Genomic DNA, 25,665 nt, shown 5'->3' on the forward strand with positions numbered 1-25,665 from the left:
ACCAAATCTGGCTTCACCTGGTGAATGAGGGGAAAGGAGAGCCACATGGAGTGCAAGGTGGTGAAAACGGTGGAGGGCCAGGACTGCCGAACCTCCCGGCTTCTTGGAATTCGGTGAATGTAGTATTTGGTATACTAGAAGGAAACAGAAGGAATCCAAATCAACTGATTCACTGATACCAAAGTTAAACATGGTAACAGTTAACAGCTGTAGAAATAGAAATGCTTTCTTGTTTATTTTAAATTTTCATTCTAACCACTTTTAAATTAGAGTTGTAATGCCTATCTCATGCTTTATATAACACATCAGATGGGATCACATGTGACAAAAAAGTTCCTATGATTCAAAAACTGTTAAAATCAGTTTGAACAATAAGTTGGGGGAAGTTTGTATAAACTACATTTCAGGCAAAGAATTTAACCTGCTGATATACAAAGAGTTCTTACCAGTCAATATATAAGACAAGTAACCTAGTATTAAGACGGGTAAAGATGGACAGATAACTCAAAACAGAAGAAATACAAATAATGATAAACATGTAAAAAGATGGCCAACAAGCTGGGGACAACAGAAAACTAGTCATTTTCACTTACCTGATTGGCAATGACAGTGGATAACCAGTGTTGTTGAGAGTATAGGGAAATAGACATTTACATTCCCTGGTTAAATACCTGGGTACAACTTTTTGGGAGGGCAATCTGGAAATATCTATCAGAACTTGAAATGTGCCTCCCTTTGATCCAGCATTTCTGCTTCTGGAAATATATGCCACAGATTACCCCACCGTATCATTGTTTGTATCTGTGGAAACTGAAACTAGACCAAATATTCTCCAGTAGGAAATGGAGAAGTGCATACAGTAAAATATATGGAGATATGTTAACAAATGACATACAACTATATGAATTCATATGGAAGATATCCCAAGACACATTAAGTGAATCATGCAAGTTGGAAGACAGCAGGTTTAATATAATCCAGCATCAATTAACAAAATACTCACGTGCATACATACACACATTAGTATTTGTTAGTTTGTTTTTCTTGAGATAAGGTCTCACTCTGTTGCTCAGGCTGGAGTGCTTGGTGCAATCACAGCTCACTGCAGCCTTGACCTCCCTGGGCTCAGGGTGATCCTCCCATCTCAGACTCCCAAGTAGCTATAACCACAGGCATATGCCACCACACCCAGATCTTCCCATCTCAGCCTCCAGTAGCTGTGACCACAGGTGTGGGCCACCATGTCCAGCTAATTTTTTTGTATAGACAGGTTCTCGCCATGTTGCCCAGTCTGGTCTTGAACTTCTGGGCTCAGGTAATCTACCCACCTTGGCCTCCCAAAGTGCTAGGATTACAGGGTTGAGTCACCATACCCGGCCTGTGCATTAGTATTTGCATTTAAAAAAAATCTGGAACTGGGCTGGGCACAGTGGCTCACACCTGTAATGCGAGCACTCTGGGAGACCCAGGCAGGTGGATCATCTGAGGTCAGGAGTTCGAGACCAGCCTGGCCAACATGGTGAAATCCATTTTCTACAAAAAATACAAAAATTAGTCGGGTGCCTGTAGTCTCAGCTATTTGGGAGGCTGAGGTAGGAGAATCGCTTGAACCTTGGAGGCGGAGTTTGCAATGAGCAGAGATCATGCCACTGCACCCCAGCCTGGGCGACAGAGCAATAGTCTGCCTCAAAAAAAAGAAGAAGGAAAAAAATCTGGAACAGGAACTACATGCCACAAATTATAGAGAGGATGGTATTATAGGATATTTTCATTTTTCAGGTCAGAATATCTTTGAATATGTTTGAAATTTGCAACATGAAAGTGATATTTTCTTTTCTTTTTTTTTTTTTTGAGACAGAGTCTCGCTCTGTCACCCAGGCTGGAGTGCAGTGGCTGGATCTCAGCTCACTGCAAGCTCTGCCTCCCGGATTTACGCCATTCTCCTGTCTCAGCCTCCCGAGTAGCTGGGACTACAGGCGCCCGCCACCTCGCCCGGCCAGTTTTTCGTATTTTTTTTTTAGTAGAGACGGGGTTTCACCGTGTTAGCCAGGATGGTCTCGACCTCCTGACCTCGTGATCCGCCCATCTCGGCCTCCCAAAGTGCTGGGATTACAGGCTTGAGCCACCGCGCCTGGCCGTGATATTTTCATAATTAAGAGAAACTAACATATTTTCCTTAAATCAAAGTTCCAGGTATATTGGTTACCTATTTCTGTGTAACAGATTACCTCCAAACTTAGCAGCTTAAAACAACAAGTATATTCTATTTCTCACAGTTTCTGTGGGTCAGGAACCTAAGAGTGGCTTAGTTGGGTTATTCTGGCTTGCAGTGACTCATGAACTTGAAATCAAGTGGGTGGCTGGGGTTGCAGTCATCTGAAGGCTTGACTGGGGCAGGAGAATCCACTTCCAAGGTGGCTCACTCATATGGCTGGCCATTTAGTGCTGATTGTTGGGTGGTATCCTTAGTCCTTTGCCAAATGGATCTTTCCATAGGGCTCCTTAATTAAGTCTTCTCATTACACAACAGCTAGCCTCTTAAAAGTAAGTGCTCCAAGAGAAGGCAAGGCAGAAATTGTAATGTCTTTTATGACCTGACCTCAGAAGTCACATTTTGATATTTCTGATATTTCTGACATTTTGATATTAGTTATACAGGTCAACTCTATTTGATATGGAGGGGGCTATACTGGAATGTGAAAACCAGGAAGTGAGACTCATCAAGGGCTTTCTTGGAGCCTGGCTACCACACAGTTCAGTCAGAAAGTAAAGAACAGAATATTTAATACATTCTTCCTCTCCCTTTGACCTTGAGAAACAATATGTTCCTTGAGAAAAGAATAGAAAAGTCTTTTTCTAAACCAGTAAGAGCATATAACTACTTTCTTGCACTCAGAAAAAAGTGTGAAATTGTGTTTGGAGGCTTCTATTATGTTTCAAGAGAACACCAGTGCAGTTCTTATGGACTCAGCACAAAGTGAAAATGGAAATGTGTGACCACTCTGCTTCTTCATATGATGGCAAAGAATATTTTCTCATCTCTCCATGGTATACCAGTGTAGAATGGGAGATCTGGGCTCAATATGTATCCACTATTTTTATTTATTTATCAATCTTTTATCAAATCAATGTTTTGTTTTCCTTCCAAAAGCTAAGGTACTAAATATTGAACTAGAAACTAATACTGAGTAGTTCCCAAACTATAAACCACTCAGAAGCAATAGGAAATTAAGGTTTATGCTCATCTAATTTATGGAGATTATTAATTGAAAAACAAGTAATAGGCCAAGGCAGTATTGTAGAGTCAAAATCCCTTCTCAGACAACTTTTGGGTCAGAAGTGTTTGGATAGTTAATATGGTTTATATACCACATATTATAGAATAGCCTCTTTTGAAGTTTGGGAAAGAAAGAAAACATTAATATTTCTGCAACAATACCTGAATATTCACACTAAATAGGATAAATAAAGACTATAAGCTTCATGCTGATTCAAATCAGGTTTTGCCGTTAAATAAGCTTGTGAAAAACTGGATTTTTTTTCCCCCAGTTATCAGAGCTCTTTAGGATTTCAGACTAAGAGACTGTGGACCTATACTACAAACTACATTTGAATCCAGTAAGATGCCACGTCATTGTTATTATTGTGATAAAAATAATTCAGTAGAATTCCATCATAGAAGTTTTTTTTGGCTGTTACTTCCACCAAATTGTGTGGCCTAATCTCAATATCTATAATATTTTATTTAAAAAAGCATGGGTGCTTATCATGTTCCTTTAATTTTTTTAAGGCTATGAGCATACAACTTTACAAAGCAGCAGCAATGAACAGCATTTCTGGATTATATCCAGACAGTGTCACCGGGACCGGAAGGGTGATCAGTTTGATTCTGGCTCCCCTGATTACATCTTGGCTCCAAGGATGTAAACATCCAGGCCTGGTAGAGCCTCTGCAAGAGCGTCTGGGGCTGGAGATAGCTTTCCTAGACCTGGACACGAAAGAAAGTCTACATCTCATCCCTGGCAGCAGCCTGAAGCAGCTAAGAAAATGGGTCTCAGTTCATTTTCAGAAGAATAGAAACTAGTACAAGCATGTTCTGGGATGGGAACTGAAGGACCTCCAAGATATAAAATAGAAAATCAGGCCTGAGGGTAAGGCAACAAGACCAATAACTAAAGTTTGATGACCTCTCTTTTGACTTGTAGACGTACCATACAAGGAACCAACCTCTTAGTCTCCAGACAGAAGTTTAGCTGGGAGGGGAGTCTTGGTTCCATTTGTGTGCTGGAGCTAGCTCAGCCAATGACCACATGCCTACAGTGACCATTGTGGCATATCAGTTCTCCTCAGAAATATCTTTCCTGACTAGTCTTTCTAAAATATCCCCATCCTCCTCTCCCCATGCCCCCATGTACACATATTCTTCCCTCCCCCATCATCAAGCTTTCTGTGTGCTTTAAAATAGCATCTACTATACTGGCATATTATATACTTATTTATTTACGTATTGCTGTCTCCTCGATTAGAACATAACTTACAAAAGGAGGCCAGGAACGTATTTTTTAGATGGAGTTTAGCTCTTGTCACCTACGCTGGAGTGCAGTGGCATGATCTCAGCTCACTGCAACCTCCACCTTCTGGGTTCAAGAGACTCTCCTGCCTCAGCCTCCCAAGTAGCTGGGACTACAGGTGTGCACCACCACACCTGGCTAATTTTTGTATTTTTAGTAGAGACGGGGTTTCACCATGTTGGTCAGGCTGGTCTTCAACTCTGGACTTCAGGTGATCTGCCAGCCTCGGCCTCCCAAAGTGCTGGTATTATAGGTGTGAGCCACTGCGCCTGGCCCTAGGCCAGGAACTTTAATCTCTGCAATCTCAGTGCTTGTAAGAGTAGTTGGTTATAGTTTGCAGTAAAAAAAAGAGAAGTATTTATTGAATAAATAATTCAATATATCATTACACAGTAATATAAATCAATTCCATCTTCCTATCACCTGGCTGACATTTATTTAGAATATAGAAAGAACAAGAGGCGGGTAATTTGAGAGTGCATACTTAAAGCCTTATTTGCAAGGGCCACTCCTTAAATGGGTTGAACTGAATGGAATTCATGAAGCTAGAGGAGAAAGGCTGGGGTAGTGCAGGGAATTGGGGATTTATAAACAGCCAAAGCTAGGAGGCACCAAGCCCCAAGGGTTGGGGAAACAGGAAGGAGGGAGACAAAGGAACCAAAGACAAATGCCTCCCTTCCCTAACATGTTCTAGGTGAAAAGCCTCTGTGGGTCCTCTTTCCAGAAAATAGGACCATGAGAGAGGAGTGTGCTGAGGCTTTAAGGTACGCACACAAAGGGGAAAGGAGCCTGCCAATCAGAGCAGCAGGGCAACCCCTTCTGCATCTAATACTGCTTCAAAAACTCTCTGCCCCACTGTTTTCCTATGATACCTGCTATGCTGCCATGCAGTCAAGTAGATGGGAACCTGGGCCATCCTGACAGGGACAGTGCCCTCAGATTACCTATGCTTGACACAGAAATTGGGTGCTGGTTACTTGATGTCCTGTGTCACTTAAAGGAGACACTGAGAGCCAGGCTGTGGCAAAACCTTAAGAGAGTTTTTATTATTTTACATAGTTTTAGAAAATAATCAACTATATAAGGAAGTCAATGAAAAATAATCAATACAAGGCTTATATTCTAGTCTTAAAAGTCCCTTTGAAGACGAGAATGAGACAGAGGTTCAGACAGCTACAATTCAGGCCTGCTATGACCTTTGGCCAGGAATTACCTAGGGGTTCTGGCATCTGGAGAAATCCAAATGAAGGCATCGTTATAGACGTTGTTTTTGTTAGTCTGTACCTTTGCCCTAAGGGAACTGTTCCTGACCCAGCTTCATGTCCTGTAATGGGATGCAAGACATAAAAGGTGCCTGCTCCACCATTTTACCACCCCTACCTCCTACTCCCAGAACTACCATTTGGTTCAGGAGTGGCCACATGACCCTAGCAGGGCCAGTCTTCTCCTGGATTCCTATAGACCAAGGGAAAGTAGTTCTTCCTTTGATGGACACTGTAGGCTACTAATCTGGATCTCAATCCATTCTACTGGGGCTGAGATATATATATATATATTTGTATTCCTCTATCCACTAGGCCTTTCTATAGTGACTTAAAACTGAACTATCATATTTGCTACCACAACAGGCTACTCCTTCTGTATTCCCAAGGTAGAAATCAACAAATCAAAAGTGAAATCTATCGTAGATTTCCTTCTAGATATGAAGATCTATGAGGTTGGCAGGGACAGAAAGGAGAGAGGAGGCCGGCCCCATGTTTCCTTCTTCCAAAACTTCTACACACATTCCATAGCTACCCACTTGTTCCACATGTCCCGGCTACTCCCACGATTCAAGTCATTACCATCTCTCACCTTGACTACTGCAACAGCCTCTTAACTAGTCTCTTTGCGTCTCCTCTTGCTCCCCTACAATCTATTCTTTATAGAATTGCCAGACCCATCTGTTTATAATGTAAAGAAGATCCTTTCATTCTCTTGCTTAAAAACCCACAAAGGCTTTCCACTGCACCAAGTCCAAATGCCTTACAGTTGCTCCCAAGGTCCCATGTAATCCGGTGCTGGCTCACCTCTCTAATTCCTCCTTGTTCATTCATTTGAGCCACACTGGTCTTCTGTCTGTTTTTTTTTTTAATGTATCAGACTCACTCCTTCCTGAGGGCCTTGTCTGCTCATTCTAACCAGTTTGATTTGCCCCAGACTGTCTCACAACTAGCTCCTTCCTGCACATCAGGTCTCATCTAAACATTACCCACTCAGACAGGAGACAGTTCTTCCCCAAACATGTGGTCTCTCTCCACCACACTGTCTTGTTTTACCATCTGCATAGCAATCACCACTACCTCCAATTAACTTGTTCATTTATGTGTATATGTGATTGCATGTAGTCTGTCCCTCTTCCTGGGATGCAAGCTCCATGAGAGAAAAGGATTTTATCTTGCTCACTGCTATAATCCCCTGCCTGATGTTTTGCACATCATGGGTACTCAGTAAATAACTTGCTGAACAGACAAATGACTATCATTATAACTTCTAGAAGTCTAGTCCATGGGCTATGCTGGATGGTGATGGGGAACATGATGGCTCTTAACCTCATGACATCTCAGGGTTTTAAGAGACATACTATTCCAACTTTCTCACGTCACAGATGAGGAATCTGGACTTTCCCAAGGTGACAGCACCAGGACCTGAACCCGTCTTCCACATGTACTGAAATATGTTGCTGACTCACCTCCTTCTCTAGACCTTGCTTGGATCTCTGTGCCTCACTGCTGAGGAGCTGCCTTCCCTAACATATAAGGAGCTGAACCACAAAGTTTACTTCCTGCCTCCTGATGCTCTTATGCATAGCCAACTACCCATCCTGATCCATTTCCTTTTTCTTACTCGATTTTCAAATCACCCACTCTCAAACCCATAGAGTTTGTTGTCTCTTTCCCTGCCTTTATGGGAACTAAGCTCCCTGCCTCCTCCTCTCTCTTTGCCCTTTGTGCCCTGTTTTGCACCGTAGGCTTGGCTTACCAAACCCACCTATCACTGTTACCAATGACCACCCCCCAACCCCTACACATTCCCTAAGCCTTTTAGGGGAAAAATCAGAATAAAAACACAACTAACCTCAGAAAATTTCAGACTTTTCTGTTGAACTTTGGGCCTCAAGGCCCTTATGGCAAGTTCTGCTGTCTTGCTATTGCTCCTACCTGGCAGTCAACTGGGTTATATGTTCCTAGAAAGGATGTTTTAGTTTTCTTTTCTTTTCTCTCTCTCTCTTTCTTCTCTCTCTGTCTCTTTCTCTCTACTTTCTTTGCAGTTCAATGTGTATATCCTACAAAATTTACCTGTCTTCAACATAATCCGGTCTCTTTCACACAATTGGCCAAAGAAGTAAGACTCTTTCTTATTCTCGATCATATAGAAAAAGACATATTTTAGTGAAACAGTGAAACAACCTTTCCATCTCAGTTTCATAATTCCTGTACAGCAGGGCCATGTCCCATAGTACTCTGTATGCCCACAGGGCCTCCCAACGCTCCCTGTATAAACTTGACTGATGTATAATCAAATGTATGGTGGCAAGACAGACAAAAAAGTAGGATGCTGAAGAGTGAAAAAACAGAGAAATGGATTTTGTTCAGGCTTCTAGTGTCTGATAGTATATGAAACACTGAGTTAAATACTAACAGTATATGACAACTTGTAACTTTCAAAGTATGTTCCAGAATTACATCACTGTTTAAAAACCACAAACATATCTGGCTTTAGATTTGTGAAAACTAAATAGGAGTTTATAGTGATTTAGATGGAAATAATTCCACCAAAGAACCCAGATGGCATCATAAACCACAACAGAGGAGATCAAGTGGTTGATGAAGTCATTCTTTGCTGTTACCACACACTGAAACATACAATACATTTATTATTTAGTGAATGCCACACGACTGAAAAATCCTGGAAACAAGACAAAGCTAAAATGGTAAAATTTCATTCAACCAAAAATGTTTTCAGCTTTCTTTCATAACTATTTAAAAATAATGCAATGTATATTTTTAAATGTATTTTGGATGGTTCAACTAATCATTACGAAATCAAGATGACCATAATTTACCACAAAATTTTTTTTAAATGTCCTTCAAGTACTTGGTACTTACTTTACGGTGCTGATGAAGTGCCATGAAGTGTTATATGAGTGACGGTGCTGTGGGCCGTGATAAAGTTTGGCTGTGTCCCCACCCAAGACTCATCTTGAATTGTAGTTCCCATAACCCCCATGTGTCGTGGGAGGGACCAGGTGGAGATAATTGAATCATGAGGGCGGTTCCCCTGTGATAGTGAGTTAGTTCTCATGAGTTCTGATGGTTTTAAAAGGAGTTTCCCCCTTTGCTGGGCACTCATTCTCTCTCCTGTCGCCCTGTGAAGAGGTGCCTTCCGCCATGATTATAAGTTTCCTGAGGCCTCCCCAGCCATGCAGAACTGTGAGTCAAATTAAACCTCTTTTTTTTTTTTGTGATGGAGTCTCACTCTGTCACCCAGGTTGGAGTGCAGTGGCATGATCTCGGCTCACTGCAACCACCAGAACCCTGGTTCAAGCAATTCTCCGGTCTCGGCCTCTTGAGTAGTTGGGATTACAGGCATGTGCCACCACACCCGGCTACTTTTTGTATTTTTAGTAGAGACGGGGTTTTGCCATGTTTGACCTCCAAAAGTGCTGGGATTACAGGCATGAGCCACCACGCCCAGCCCAAACCTCTTTTCTCTATGAATTACCCAGTCTCAGGCAGTTCTTTATAGCAGCATGAGAACAGACTAATACAGTCCCAGGATGGGTCCGGCTGATAACCAGTCACTTTGCGTGAATCAAGCTCTCTGGACCTCAGTGTCCCACTGTGAAGCAACGAGGGCTGGCTGAGATCAGGGATCCTTAACTAGCCACCATGATCCCACACCTGGCTCAAGACTGGCTTGTCAAAGAGAAATGAGGCTGCCACTCCAGCTCCGCTCCAGGGCCTGAAACCACTCCTCACTTTACCTCCAGAAGCCTCTCCTTGCCTGGTGGTCTCAGACTTCAGGGAAAAACAAAAGTAGTTTGTTTTGAAATAATTATGAGATTCCAGCTCAGAAGATTTTTAAAGCCTTTATAAATGCACATTTGTTCTCTTCTCAGCTTTTATTGACTCCTTCTTTTGACAGTACTGCAATTTTCCTTTGGGTAACTCATTCCTCTCATATTCTCAGCCAGATGGTTTGGTGGTATTTGCCGCCTGTCTCCTTCACCCCTAACCCTACCTCTAAGAGTAGGCCTAGAATGGCTGAAGCAACATGGAAGAATCACTCCTGGTTACAATGATTAGCTGAAAGATGGGAGTATAACCCAACTGGAGTACCGTGAGGCAGGAGATGTTTGCTGGGGCTCTCTCTCCCACATGCTATAAGAGATCCTCTTCTTTCTCATGAAGAGGAAGAGACATGAAGCCAGGAAATGCTACAGGTTTTTGTTACCCTAAGGAGAGAGCTTGGAGCTGCTGGAGGCAGCACTGTGGGGAGCCCAGTGGAGCTGCCACTGCAGAAGACAGAGCAGAGAGACAACTCTTGCTAGTGATATCCCTGGGCAGCTGGACCAAGTCTCGCCAGAAATAAGACTGAATTTTTCCTGTTTTGTAAGTTGACAAATTCTCTTTATTGTTCAAGCCAATTTTAAGTGTGGGTTTGTGTCACTTGAAGTTGAAGCACCCTTCCTCTGTCCTTAAAATGGTATGAAAACTGCATTCCTTTTCTTAAAATAAAATATATATATTAAAATAATGTATGAAACGATTGTTTATGACATTGAATTTCAGAGCTGTACTCTTTATTATAAGCATGGATTCATTCACTAGTTCATTCATTCAACTTTCAACAAGCACCTGCCAGGTGACAGGAACTGGGCTAGGGACACAAAGGTGAATAAGACATTCACAAGGAACTCACTACAGTCTATCAGGACAGCACAGGAAAACTGATAATTGCAATAAAAGAAATAAACACAATATAAAACAATTATCAAATATAATGTTAGCACTAAGTAAAAAGTGATTAAACTGGGCCAGGAGCAGTGGCTCATGCCTGTAACCCCAGCACTTTGGGAGGCTGAGGTGGGCGGATCACCTGAAGGTCAGGAGTTCGAAACCAGCTTGGCCAACATGGTGAAACCCCATCTCTACTAAAGATACAAAAAATTGGCTGGGCTTGGTGGTTCATGCCTGTAACGCCTGTAATCCCACACTTTGGGAGGCTGAGATGGGTGGATCACCTGAGGTAAGGAGTTTGAGACCATCCCGGCCAACATGGCGAAACCCCGTTTCTACTGAAAATAGAAAAATTAGCTAGGCATGGTGGCACGCACCTGTAGTCCCACCTACTTAGGAGGTTGAGGCAGAGAATCGCTTGAACCTGGGAGGTGGAGGTTGCGGTGAGCCAAGATCGTGCCACTGCACTCCAGCTTGGTGACAGAGCAAGACTCTGTCTCAAAAAAACAAAACAAAACACACACACACATTAGCCAGGCGTGGTGGTGGGCACTTGTAATCCCAGCTACTCGCCAAGATCGCACCATTGTACTCTAGCTAGGCAACAAGAGCGCAACTTCGTCTCGAAAAAAAAAGTGATAAAGGTTTTTTGTTTGTTTGTTTTGTTTTTTTTGAGACAGGATCTCGCTCTCTTGCCAAGACTGGAGAGCAGTGGCATGACCATGACTCACTGCATCCTTGATTTCCTGGGCTCAAGCGATTCTCCCACCTTGGCCTTCTGGGTAGCCAGGACTAGAGGCATGCCCCATCACATCTTGCTAATTTTTAAAAAACTTTTTCTAGAGACAGGGTCTTCCTATGTTGCCCGGGCTGGTCTGAAATTCCTGGGTTCAAATGATCTTCCCACCATGGCCTCCCAAATTGCTGGGATTACAGGCGTGAACCACCATGCTCAGCCAATACGCTATTCTTTGATGAGGTAAATTGGGCTTCATGAAGAGATACCTGATCTAACTTGTGCAGGATATGAAACTTTCTAAGTACAGTAGTGGGGGTATGTGAAGGGTCTTCCAGCCAGATGAAGCAGCGTGTTCGGAGCTGAGAGGCATGAAATAGCATGCAATATTTGGGGAACTGTATTTTGGTACGTAAGATGCAACATAAAGAACAACAGAAAATGGAGTTGGAGAGGAATAATGGGACCTGAGATGCATTCAAGAAATACTGGTCTAGCAATTATGAAGAGAATGGACAGAAGGGGAGAGGGCATGACCAGAGAAGGGCAATAACTGGGGAGATCACTGAAATACATCAGGAGAATGGTGCTGAAGGCCTGACGGCCAGCGGCAGCACTAAGGTGGAGGAATGGAGAGGACAAGCACTGAGAAGGGGGATTTAAGAGGCTGGAAAGTTTGGGATAACTCTCAGGTTTTTAGCTGGGGTGAATGGTACTGTCATGACCTAGGGAGAGAATAGCAAGAGGGGAAACAGGCTGAGAGCACATCATGATTCACTGTGGTCTTGTTTGGAGCATAATTTTGAGTCGGTAAAATACTCTTTAAGTACAAAATATATCAATATTAGAAAACATACACAGGTATTTTAGGTTGAAATGGGACAGACAGGAGTTTGTACTATAACTGAAGCAATGGGTAGACCTAGCAGACAAGCGGATGGAGGAAGACAACTGGGAATCTAGAAAGAGAGTATTCAGGAATCTGGATGCTGGACTGATGCTGACAGGCCCTGGAGAAGCACGGCCTGCAGCAGAAGCCTCACTTGGCTTTGACAAGTCAGACTTGAGAGCCAGGTGTGAGATCTCTGTCAGGTGCAGTGACTCACACCTGTAATCTCAGCACTTTGGGAGGCCGAGGCAGGCGGATCACTTGAGCTCAAGAGTTCAAGACCAGGCTGGGCAACATGGCAAAACCCTGCCTCTGCAAAAAATACAAAATTAGCCAGGTGTGGTGGCTTGCGCCTGTGGTCCCAACTACTGAGGAGGATGAGGTGGGTGGATCGCTTAAGCCTGGGAGGCAGAGGTTGTAGTGAGCCGAGTTTGCACCACTGCACTCCAGCCTGGGTGACAGAGAGATCCCGTTTCAAAATAAATAAATAAATAAGATCCCTAATCTCAGCCAGGCCTCCTTATTTCACAGTGGAAGACTAAGGCCCAGAGGGGTTGATTCGCGCAAGGTGACAGAGAGCTGGTTATTAGCAGAACCCACAGCTCCCTCACTCGTATGCTGCTTCATGATACTTCATAAGCACCATAAAGTGAGCATCTACCAGGTACTTGAAGGACAAGGGAGCGTCCCTTGGCACCCACTCTTTCCCTTTTACTTGCTTGCCCTGCTCACCTGCTTGGTCAATCCTGACTAAAACCTTAAGTACATCTCTAGTCACAGCCTGGCCACACGCAGAGCTTAGAATTATGCTGTCTGTGGTGTGACTGCAACTACCAGAGTCATCTCCTTGGGCCTAAAGGTTGCAACGGATCTAACAGCCTCCATTTGTGCAAAAGGAAGGACACAGGGAATTCCAAAACAGGCCACATCCTGATTTTATAACAGCACAAAAGAAATTGTATGTTTGCACTCAATAGTATAGATTTTTTTAAAAAATTGGGCTATGTATGTTTTTAAACCCAAACATTGGTGATTAGAATGCCATAAATTTGCTTTGAAATGGAGAAACAACAGTACTATATTATAAAATGTCACTGTTCTCCATGTTGTAAGAATCCCATACAATACAAATTTAACTGGCATAGGGAAATTGGTTAAATTACCACAAGGTTGAAATAACTGCACTATGTCATTCACAGTTATTTTTTAATTTCATCCATTCAGAACATGATTTAAAGAAAGTTTAACCTGACTGGCCTTAGGTCTAGAGATAGAGGAAGGAATTATCGAGATTTGGGGAGGCATTTAAGAGATTAAGCTGTTTAAAATACTTTAAAAGCATGTATACATCTACCTGATATACTATTTCAAAAATAAGAATCTATTCACTGAAAATGGCCACATCAGAATCTCTATTTGCAGTAAATTACAAATATTTTCTTATTCAAATATTTCACTCATTTAGACTGGCCTTCTTTCAAATTAGAGATATTCTTTACCGTTACCTATAATTCAGTAAGTTAACGTCCATATGAATGAGGAAAAGTGCACATACACATTATACACACTCAAAACGGTAACTATGTTAAACCAGGAGGTGTAATATACATTATAGTTTACAAACTGAAACAAAACCCCACAGTTGAAACTATACAGTTTACAAACATTTCTTTCAGAACTGATTGGGAGGCCAGGGCCGAAGGAGACTAGCATAGGCAACACAGCAACACCCCATCTTTACAAAAACAAAAATTAAAAAATTAACTGAGTGTGATGGGCCTTACTTGTAGTCCCAGGGCAGTTACTTGGGAGGATGAGGCAGAAGGACTGCTTGAGTCCAGGAATTTAAAGCTGCAGCGAGCTATGATTGCGCCACTGCACCCCAGCCTGGGCAGACAGTGAGACCCTGCCTCTTTAAAAAAAAAAAAAAAGAAAAAGAAAAAAAAGAACGGAAAAAAAGAACTGCTTAGGAACTGTGGAAAGTAACAACAAATACAATCAATGTAGACATCTCAGCAAGCTGTATACAGTCTCAGTCCACTGTGTGAAGTTAGCACCCCACCTTGTGGAAAACAGTAGGTGGTGTTCAGTGGAAGAATGTCATGTTCATTTTAGAAGAGCTGGTTGATAAATCCTGCAGCCACCAAACTGCCGCTGATTCCAATATAAACCAAAAATGCAAAATCCAAAAAAGAATGCAAACCAAAAGAATCCCTATTTGTTAAACTAGCAGCAAAACTTTTGTACTTCCAAAATAAAAAGATATGAGCCTCAAAATATTGGTGCCTATGGTATGTGTTTGGATTATTTCTGTAGAAAATACATATTTATTTAGATATTTATAAAAAATTAAATATTTCATATTAATAGGTTTTTATGCCCACTGGAGCTTGTATCTCTTCTTAGTTTTGTTTCTAAAAAAAAATAGCTATTTTCTAATTGTAACTTTAGAAAATACAGAAAAATATTCCAAGACAAAACCAAAAATCAACCAATATCTCCCTACTCTTTTGAAGAAGCCCCCACCCCACCTAACACTCTAGCTCACAGAGATCCCTCCCACCTCTGCATTCAAAGCACTCATTGTCCTTTGTTTATCTTTGATTTAAACACACACACACACACACACACACACACACATACACACACACGTATATGGTTTTAAAGTTCTTCTGGTCTTCTCAGTTTGGTCAAACTCTTTGGGTTACTTATCATTCCCATTACTTTCTTGGCACCATCTCTTCTGGAGTTCTCTGCCACTTTGCTCTGTTCCCAACTGGTTGCTCTCTAGGACCACCTATGAAGTCTTCACATTGTAACTCCCTTCACTGCTGTCCTGAAAATTCCCTTCGCTTCTCTCCTGGACTGAGGCCCAGATCCCTGGAACTGAGTCTCCCTTTTGGATGCCCCTTGTTTTGGTGGGGCACACCCTCTGTAGGAGGGTACATGTGGAATCCATTTGAGACATTGCTCCACTGTACTTCTGAATACCATTTGGACCTCAAATGTGACTACTTTTCTTGTTCTTTCTGGAAGTTTTTGGTATCTTCTCTTCATTGTTAGTTCTGAAACTGTAGATGACATATCTTGTGACTACAGTTTCATTGGACTCAGCATAGTCCTTTTATTTTAAAAGTCAGGTTCTTCTATTTTGGAAATTTCCCTGGGTCATAATTTTGTTGCATTTTGAACTTTTCCCATTTTCTTTTCTTTCTGGATAATGGACCTCCAACATCCAGTTTGGTTGTCTAATTTTCCTGCCTTTCTCTATTGTTTTTTATGTTTTCCTTATCCTTTTAATCTTTTTCTTGAGTTCTTCAATGTGATCTTCCAATCTTTCATTGAATTTCTATTGCTGCAATCAAAATTTTGATAGCTAAGGGTTTTTTGTGTTCTTAGTTTTTTAAAAAATAGGTCTCATTCTTGTTTTAAGGAAATAATGCCCTCTCATTTTTTAGAACATAATTGTTTTCATTTAAACTCCCCACTGCCACTGGTTCCTTTCACTGATGGTTAGTTTTCTCGTTTTAGAGGCTTTCCTCAAATGTCTGATAGTCTGTGGATGTTGATTCAACCACTGATTCTCAAGGGCGATGGGAGAGGAGGCCCCCCATACACACTTTACGAGGCGTGGAGACATTCTGGGTTGCCATAACTGGTGGTGGGGGTTGGGGGAGCACTCTTGGCATCTGGTGGATAAAGGCCAGGGCTACTGCTAACATCCTGTAACACACAGGACATTCCCCTACCATGAAGATTTATCTGTCCCAAAATGTCAATAGTGACGAGGATGAGAAGCCCTACTTCATATTAAAGAAAAAGGCATTAAAAGGCCGACTGCAGGCTCTGTTCAGCTCTCTATCGCCTCTACTGAGAACTAGTGCAGGTCAGCAGCTAAATGATCAGCAGTGCACTGCCACCTGGTGGCAGGATGAGGGGGTGACATTGCAGAGGAAAGAAAATATAAGTTCTTCAACACTTGGAGGGGCCCCCCTGGTCCATTTCTGAAGCTTCAAGGACCTTTTGGGGGAGGGAGAGGAAGGAGGAAGGTAGAGAGGAGGAGGAAGAGAAGTAGAAGGAAAGGAGAAGGAGCGAGGAGGGGAAGAGAGGGGAAAGAAAGAGAGGGTTGAAGAGAGGAGAGGAAGGAGAGAGAGAGAAGGAGGGAGAGAGAAGGAGGGGAGAGGGAGAGGGGAATGAGGGAGGAAGGGAAACAGGGAAGCAGGCAGAGAGAGTGCACAAGTGTGTAGAATTTAGGAAATGGTTTTGAATCTGTGCAAAGTGGTTCTGGGAAGTCCCTTTGAATCCCAGGGAGTTTCCAGGTTCCTCTAGGCGAGGGAGGCTGTTGGGTGGCATGAAACACTTTAAAGACCTTTGGATATCGGGATGCTCTGCTTTCAGACATCCCAGAGTTGGTGATGGCAATCCCATTCTTATAATTGCTCAGAACAGCTTTGAAGTCATACTTGATTCCTCTGTTTTCTGCCATGAAATTCTGTTAACTCCACTTTCAAAACCATCCAGAATCCAACTATTTTCCCTTACTCCTGGCCCTCCTCATGCAAGCCACATTATCTCTTGCTTGGATTTCTGCAACAACCTCCGAACTGGTTTCCTGGGTTTCGCTTTTGGTGTATTTGTAACACAGCCACACGAGTGACCTGTGTGAAACAGTATGATTGTGTCACTCCTCTAAGCAAAACTTGCCAACAGGTCTCTATTTTCCTCAGATCAAGACAGGAAGTTTTCACAAGGGCTTACAAGGCCCTATATCATCTGGTCTTTGCCCGCTCCTGCCATCTCCTCTTCAGTGTCTCTCCTTCCACTCACTCTCCTCCAGGTACCAGGATGACCTGCTGTTGCACCAGCATCCAGGAATGTTCCTCCCTATGGCTCTTCCAGAGACTTTTCCCTCTGCTTGAAACACTCTTCTCTCAGGAGTCCCCGTCCTCTTCAAGGCCCTAAGATCAATCACAACTTTTCCACCCCATCAGAATTCCCAGTTCCCCATCCCTGTGCAATCTGCCCCCATAGCGCTGATCACCTTTGAAAAGGCTCTACGATTTTCTTCTTCACTATGTCTGGTATTACTGTCTTCTCACCCAGGTCAAGTGGAGTGAGCTCCATGAGGGCAGACTTTTTTGTGTGTTTTTTGTTCACTTGTGTATCCCAACTATCTATAATACTGCCTGGCAAATGGAAAGTAAATATTTATTACTGAATAAACAAAGTTTTTTTTTAAAAAAAAGCATTAGGATTCTGACACTGTATTATAAATTTTGGAAAACTGAAAATCTTTAAGTTTTAAACATCAGGAACATGCTTCTGTATTTATTTTTGCCACATTTAATGTCTCAATAAGATTTCACTATTGGGCCCATATTAATCATTTCCTTTTATTAAAGCTCCTTTCCCAGTGTTTAATATTTTAGGTCTCTTCCTTCATTATTTTTCTAATAGTTAAAGCTAGTATATAAGGAAGTAATTGAGTTTTGCGTATTTGGCTTGCATCTGATACTTTTCTGAACTTGTATTACTTGATAGTCTTCTGGTGATTTTGTTCCTAGATATAATTATTTATAGAATATATTACTTTATTTCTTCTTTTTCAATATTTATACCTCTTATTTCATCTGAGGTGGAGGGCCAAAACAAAACACAGTATGACTAATGGCAGATACTCTTCTTTTGGTTCTGATTTTAGAGAGAAAGAATGTAATGGGCATTGGCTTTTGGCTCCAAGTGCACTGTTTCATATTAAGGAAACCATTGACAATGTTAGAATAATGGGTTATTTATGCAAAGCAGTGCTTTAGGAAGCTAAATATGGACAGCCAGGGATATGAATGTGATTTAAAGAAGACTAGAGTCCAACTCAGCAGCATGTGTAGAGTTTGCATATACACTGCAAATGTACTGCAACGTATACATTGTATTAGTATACTAATTATATAGTATTAGCATACTGTATTAGTATATTAATAGAATTAGTATAATAGAATTAGTATACTAATAGAATAGTATACTATTAGTATTATATTATTATACTAATTAGTATTATGTTATAATACTACTTCTATTAGTATATACTCAGTATACCCAGTATTGCTGGCTTGAGTAAATTATTGAAAAATATGAATAGAGGGCATAGTGGCCACAACAAAAATAGTTTGGAATATCTATTACATTGGTTTCTACACCATATATGTACACTCCTAACTTCTAGGTGTACTTCAAAATAGGAATTCAATCAACAATCTAGCACAGGAGTCTCCAACCACCAGGCTGTGAACCAATACCAGTTTGTGGCCTGTTAGGAACCGGGCTGCACGGCAGCAGGTGAGTGGCAGGTGAGCCAGCATTACCACCTGAGCTCTGCCTCCTATCAGATCAGCAGCAGCATCAGATTCTCATACAAGTGCGAACCCTATTGTGAACTGCGCATGCGAGAGATCTAGGCTGTGCACTCCTTATGAGAATCTAACTAACGCCTGATGATCTGAGGTGAAGCAGTTTCATCCCGAAACCATCCTCCACCATCTGTAGAAAAACTGTCTTCCACGAATCCGGTCCCTGGTGCCAAAAAGGTTGAGGACTGCTGATGTAGCACAATGCTACAGTGGGCAAGGGTTGACAAGCCCTTTAATGTCAGCAAGTTATTTAATTTGGGCTTATTGCCCATATTTATTGTAGTAAATTTGGAAAATTATAAAAATACTTGCAGAATGTGTATAAAATGTACTTTTTAAAATAACTTACAGAATAAAATAATACTATGGTATTTAGTGAAAAACTGAAAATGACAGGAAATGGTACATCAATACTACAGTTTACAATCATTTTTAAAGTAAAAAGTAGTCTAGGCGCAGTGGCTTACGCCTGTAATCTCAGCACTTTGGGAGGCTGAGGTGGGTGGATAGCTTGAGCCCAGAAGTTTGAGACCAGCCTGGGTGACAGAGTGAGACCCTGTCTCAAAAAATAACACAACACAACACAACACAACACAACACAACACAACATAACATAACATAACATAACATAACACAACATACCTGTCTGAACCAACATGGAAAGTTATCAAGGTACAGAATTAAATTTTTTTAAAAAGTTACAGACAATATACAGGATGTGATTTACAAACTAGCCATACCCTGCTCCTTCCAAAAAACACCCAGCACTGTCTCTAGGGTTATATGTATGTGTGTATATATAATTCATAATACTTTGTTATATGTATACATGTAACAGAAGGGGAAAAAAGCACTGGCAGGATATAACTCAAACTGGTACAGTGGTTACTTCTAGAGAGTGGAACTGGGATAGTGACAGGAAACTTTCACTTTTTACTTTGTATATTTCTTTTTTTTTCTTTTTTTAGATGGAGTTTCGCTCTTGTCACCCAGGTTGGAGTGCAGTGGCGTGATCTCAGCTAACTGCAACCTCTGCCTCCTGGTTCAAGTGATTCTCCTGGCCTCATTCTCCCAAGAAGCTGGGATTACAGGCGCCCACCACCAAGCCCAGCTAATTTTTGTATTTTTGGTAGAGACGGGGGTTTCACCATGTTGGCCAGGCTGATCTCGAACTCTGGACCTCAGGTGATCTGCCCGCCTTGGCCTCCCAAGGTGCTGGGATTACAGGTGTGAGCCACAGTGCCTGGCCTACTTTGCATATTTCTGTATTGTCCAAAATTTTAAAATTAAGAAAACAACAGGCCAGGCATGGTGATTCACGCCTATAATCCCAGAGCTTTGGGAAGCTCAGGTAGGAGAATTGCTTGAGACCAGGAGTTCAAGACCAGTCTGGGCAACATAGCAAGACCCCATCTCTACAAAAAATAGAAAAGTTAGCCAGGTGTGGTGGTGCATTACCATAGTCCTAGCTACTTGGGAGGCTGGGGCAGGAGAATCACTTGAGCCCAGGAGTTTCAGGTTGCAGTGAGCTATGATTGTACCACTATATTCCTGCCTGGGCAACAGAGCAAGATCCTGATGCTTTAAGAGAAAACATAAACAATAAATAAAATTTGGAATGTAGAAAAGAGCAAAGCAACAGAAAAATAACCACTCACAGTCCTCCCACAGTTAATTATGGGGCATATTCAATAAAGATTTGCTGAAATTTCCACTAAACACAGTGTCTTGTACAGAATCAGCACTCGTTTTGTATTTTTTGATTGAATTAGCAAATAAATAACGTTTATTGGGAAAACATAGCCTAATTACAGAGTAGTGGGAGATCTAATTAAGTGACCTGAAAGTGAGGCAAGTTGGCTCCGATTTTTAACCCTTCGAAATCAGTTTTCAGCAACTTCTATTGTTGTTTTATATATGAAAAATTCTATATTTTTTAAAACACAGGTTAAAAAATGTTTTATTCATATGTCACTGAGCTTTTTTCTTCAGTAATGTGAAAAGGGGCCAAGTCATGTTGTAACAGAAGTTACAAGGAATAGTAGTTGGTTGTCAAGGGAGGCAGTTAAGAAACAAGGCTCAGATTCAGAAGCAAATAAAAGAATGAACCAAAATCCATACTGCAATGCCCTGAGTCTCATTTCCTTCCACGCCTTGGAGGGGTGGATGTCCCTGCTGAAACATGGCCTAACAAGGAGACTATTGCTCTCCAGGAAGAACGTTCTGGTTTGAGTTTTCATTTACCTTCATAGGGCTCTGGTTATTGGCTCTATTTGGAAAGGTTACTCTCCAATTTTTGCTGGAAGATATTACTTTACTACTCTTTACTTTAGAACTAATCCCAGTGGAAATTACTTTTTCTTTTGTACGTTTTTCAAGGTTTTTTTTTTCATATAAGTAATTTCACAGTCAAATATCCTTTTTTTTTTCTTAGCTTTCCACTCTTTGCCTTTCTAATTTCAGTTGTTAGTCAAGGGAAGCCTGTTTCTCCTTAAAAAGCTACTTAAACTACCCAAAGAAACAGAGGCTGAAGAGTAGAGTTAAAAAGTTATTAAACCAGGATTATTATTTATCTTTACTCTTGTGTAATCATAAATAAGGTGAATTATGCACCTAAAATATTATATACCATTAAAAAATACACTGATTCAGAAGAATCAGAAGAAATTTGAATGAAGAATTTGTGCAAGAAATGTAGGCCACCTCTAACATTCAATTAATAAAATTATATTAATTTAAAATTTAGCTTAAAATCTGCTGTATATGAATATCTAGCATAAATAGGTAAATACCAACATTAATTTTTTTCTTGCGTGAAGGCTGTGAAAGGTTATAGTTACAAAAAGATAAATAAATGAACATTAAAAAAATATGGGGGCAACCACAGTGGCTCACACCTGTAATCCCAGCACGTTGAGAGGTAAAAATGGGCAGATTGCTTGAGTTCAGGAGTTCGCGACCAGTCTGGGCAACACGGCAAAACCCTGTCTCTACCAAAAATACAAGAAATTAGCCTGGTGTGGGTGGTGTGCACCTATAGTCCCAGTTACTCAGGAAGTTGAGGTGGGAGGATTGCTTGAGCTTAGGAGGCAGAGGTTGCAGTGAGTCAAGATCACGCCACTGCACTCCAATCTGGGTGACAGAGTGAGATCCTGCCTCAAAAGAAAATTATTAAAAAATAAAAAATAAGGGCCAGGCACTGTGGCTCATGCCTGTAATCCCAGCACTTTTGGGAGGCTGAAGTGGGCAGATCACTTGAGCTCAAGAGTTCGAGACCAGCCTGGGCAACATAATGAGACCCTGTCACTATAAAATATCAAAAATTAGCCCAGTGTGGTGGTGCACATCTATAGTGCCAGCTACTTGGGGGGTTGAGGCAGGAGGATCACTTGAACCCAGGAGGTGGAGGCTGCAGCGAGCCATGATTAAGCCACTGTACTCCAGTCTGGGTGACAAAGAGAGACCCTGTTCCAAAAAATAGAATAAAATAAAAATAATTTTTTTTCTATAAATTAGCAAAAACATTTAGAAATTTATTGGGTAATTCCATATCAGAAAAAGTTATTAACCAAATGACAGAAATTTCCTGTTACTTATATAAGTGATTAATATTTCTAATTTGTATCTTCTGATTTCTGGGAAGCTCTTTGTGTTTTTGGAAGAGCAAGCCTGTGTTGAAAATGTGGATTTTGGCTTCTCACCAGAACCAAGTGTGAATCGATGCCCTTTTATTCCTGAAGCGTTCCAAGTAATATGGATGAGACCTTCTGCCAAAGCACAAAGTGCAATTACTATTAATGCTTTAAAATGATCCAGATTTTCTGGTTCACTTAAGAAGGCTGAAAACAATTAAATTATAGAGAGATAGTTCAAGGCCTATAACCACAGGAGTGTTTTCTATAGCCAGGAAATTGCAACTGCCACAATTATAATACATGATTTTAAAAGTGAGGAAAATTGGGGGGGGTGCTATTTACACAAATGGTGCAGAATAGGCATCCACACCAAGGGGACTTCAAAACTCTGACTTTCATTAGAAAATGAATTTGACTTTGGTTCTGAAATAGAATAGCAATATAAACTAGCTTTATAACCCTCCTTCTATAACAGTTTTAAATGCTGTCAGAAATATAACAAAAATACGATTTTATCTGAACCAGAAAGAAGGAAACGGAAGTCCCTAATTGCCACAAACAAGAAGAAAATGAAAAGCGAGCAGACAGCCTGTGACATGAAGGTTTGACGAGGATGACATGATTATTCCAGACACCTAAGGGCTGGGATTTCAGGGCCTCTAAAGGATGGGGAGGAGAAAAGCCTACAAAGGAACAAATTGATAGCTGATATTTCCAAGACAATAACAGCTCCCCTGTACCTGAAATTTTTTAATAGAAGGCCCTAAGGACCAGTTCTTAATCTTCTTATATTTTCTATCAATCCCTGGGTAATTTTTTTTTTTTTTTTTTTTTTTTTGAGACGGGGTCTCGCTCTGTCACCCAGGCCTGAAGTGCAGTGGCATGATCTCCGCTTCCTGCAACCTCCGCTTCCCAGGTTCAAGCAATTCTCCTGCCTCGGCCTCCTGAGTTGTTGGGATTACAGGCATGAGCCACTGTGCCCTGCCTAATCCCTGGGTAATCTTACCTAGTTTCTTGTTTTACATACCATCACCTATACACAGAAGACTCCAAAATCTATATTATGGACCAGACTTGCCTTCTGAACCTCAGACTCATAGATCCCATTGTATTATCTACATCTTCTCTTGTATGTTTACAGATAACCCACAATTACCCCTGCTGATGACCCCTCTAACCTTCCCTGTGTAAGTGGCAGCTGCATTCTTCCAGTGGCTCAGGCCAAAAACCCGGGTGCCATCTTCCACTCCTCCTCATTCTCTCACACCCTACATCTTATGTGCCAGGAAATCCTATCACCTCTGACTTCAAAATATATTGAGACTCTGACTTCTTTCTTCCATATCCCCTGTTGCCATTCCTGGTCTAAGCCATGCTGATCTCTCATTTGGAGTACTGCAGTAGCCTCTAAACCCCTCTCCCTGCTTTTGCCCTTCTCCCCTTCAGTTTACTCAGCACCCAAAGTGATCCTGTCAGATCATGTCCCTCCTCTACCTAAAGCCTCCCAATAGCTCCCCACTTCACTCACTGGGAAAAACCGTCCAAGCCAAAAAATGAACAACAAGGTCTTAAAAGACCCAAGCCTAACATCCTTGCCTTTACCTCTATGACCCCAGATCCTACTCCCGTGCTTCCTTTGCTTTGGCTACACGGACCCTCTCACTATTTTACAAACATGCCGGGCGTGGCCTCACCTCAGGGCCTTCTTTGCAGTTACTGCTTCCTCTCCCAGAATTCTCTTTCCCCAGATGGCTTAACATCTCACCTCCGTCACGCCTTCGTCTAAACACCACCTTTTCTGGTCACCACCTAAAATTATAAACCCCCCTTTAACCCTTGAATCTTCCTATTCCCTTGCCTTGCTTTATTCCTCTTCTTAACAAGTTTTCACTAACACATTATAAATTTTACCTAATTATCTGGTTTATTATCCTGCCACTAGAATGTAGGTTCCATAAGGGCAGAGATTTTTCTGTTTTATTCACTACTGTATTCCTAACACTTAGTAGGTATTCAACAAATATTTATTAAATAAGTTTGTGAATGCTAAACTTGGTCATGAAGGAAAACTAGGATTCTAATCAAAGGAAGGACAAAACCAAGACATACTTTCAGGTAAACAAACAAAAACACGAAAACTCATCACTTACAGAACTTCCATGAAGGAACTAATGAAATACACAGTTCTGAAAGAAAGAAGTCGAATCCGAAAAAACAAGTAAGATACAAGAAGCAAGGGTAAGAAAGAAAATGCTATATAAATACACATCTGAATAAGCACAATCGTATAAAGCAATAATAATGATAACTAATTTAGGTGGTATAAAAACAAATTAGAACCAAAATACTACACAATAATATGTAAGAGGAGAAGGAGTGCTCACAGTGAAAACATTCTAAAAGCCTTAAGATGACAGCAAGAATGAGAAAAAAATAAAAATAAAAGCTTTGTTTTTCAGGAGGAGGATGGAGATATTATATTTTTTTCCTTTAGTTACCCACGTTAACAATTTAAGAATAATGTGTAAGGAGCCAGGCGCAGTGGCTCACACCTGTAATCCCAGCACTTTGGGAGGCCAAAGCAGGTGGATCATTTGAGCTCAGGAGTTCGAGACCAGCCTGGGCAACATGATGAGACCCTGTCTCTACTAAATATACAAAAATGACTCAGGTGTGGTGGCACGTGCCTGTAATCTCAGCTACTCAGAGGCTGAAGCAGGAGAATCAGTTGAACCCGGGAGACACAGGTTGTACAGAGCCAAGATTGCACCACTGCACTCCCGCTTGGGCACCAGAGCAAGACTGCATCTCAAAAAAAAAAAAAAAAAGAATAATGTCTAAGAGAATAGAATAATTTCCATTTCCAAATGAAAGGAAAAGGGGGGAATAAAGACATCTTCATTAATACAAACAGAAGGCAGCCCAAGGAGGAAAAACAAAAAGATTCAAAGAAAAAGGTCTAAGTAAAAAGGACAAAATAAAATAGGAGAAAGAAATCTAATGCATTATGTATATGTACCAAACATGCTAGTTAGAAGAGAATTCTCAGTTTTGAATTTTTAAAATTCTACTATATGTCATTTATAAAAGACACATAAAAAATGCAATAACACACAAAAAAGTGAAAATAAAGAGGTGGGAAAATATATACCATGCAAACACTAACCAAAAGGAAGCTGGTATTTCTACGTTAATGTTAGATAAAATAGATTTTTTTAAAAAAAAAAAGCATTATTAGGGATAAAATGGGTCACTTCATAATGATTAAAAATAATTCACTACGTAGAATCAAATTTGAACTAGAATGCAAAAATATGTACAGAAAGCTGAAAAATACAAAGAAAAAAGACCAATTCACAATCACAATTTTTACATACCTGTCTCTTTCTGATTTTTGGGATTTTTGTTTTTGTTTGTTTGTTTTT

The 25,665-nt window shown here is 41.1% G+C and overlaps 1 protein-coding gene across 3 annotated transcripts in view; it reads right to left on the minus strand.

Moving 5' to 3' along the window:
* The window catches only part of ALG14 (ALG14 UDP-N-acetylglucosaminyltransferase subunit), a 435,379-nt gene that overhangs the window by 45,616 nt on the left and 364,098 nt on the right, over nucleotides 1-25,665 (minus strand). For all 3 annotated transcript variants that reach the window (XM_050778369.1, XM_050778382.1, XM_050778375.1), the window contains one exon: nucleotides 3-134. In XM_050778369.1, the coding sequence (XP_050634326.1) occupies nucleotides 3-134 (132 nt within the window). The remainder of the gene's footprint in view (nucleotides 1-2; nucleotides 135-25,665) is intronic.

The sequence above is a fragment of the Macaca thibetana genome, chromosome 1, assembly GCF_024542745.1.
Source record: "Macaca thibetana thibetana isolate TM-01 chromosome 1, ASM2454274v1, whole genome shotgun sequence".
Taxonomy (NCBI): domain Eukaryota; kingdom Metazoa; phylum Chordata; class Mammalia; order Primates; family Cercopithecidae; genus Macaca; species Macaca thibetana.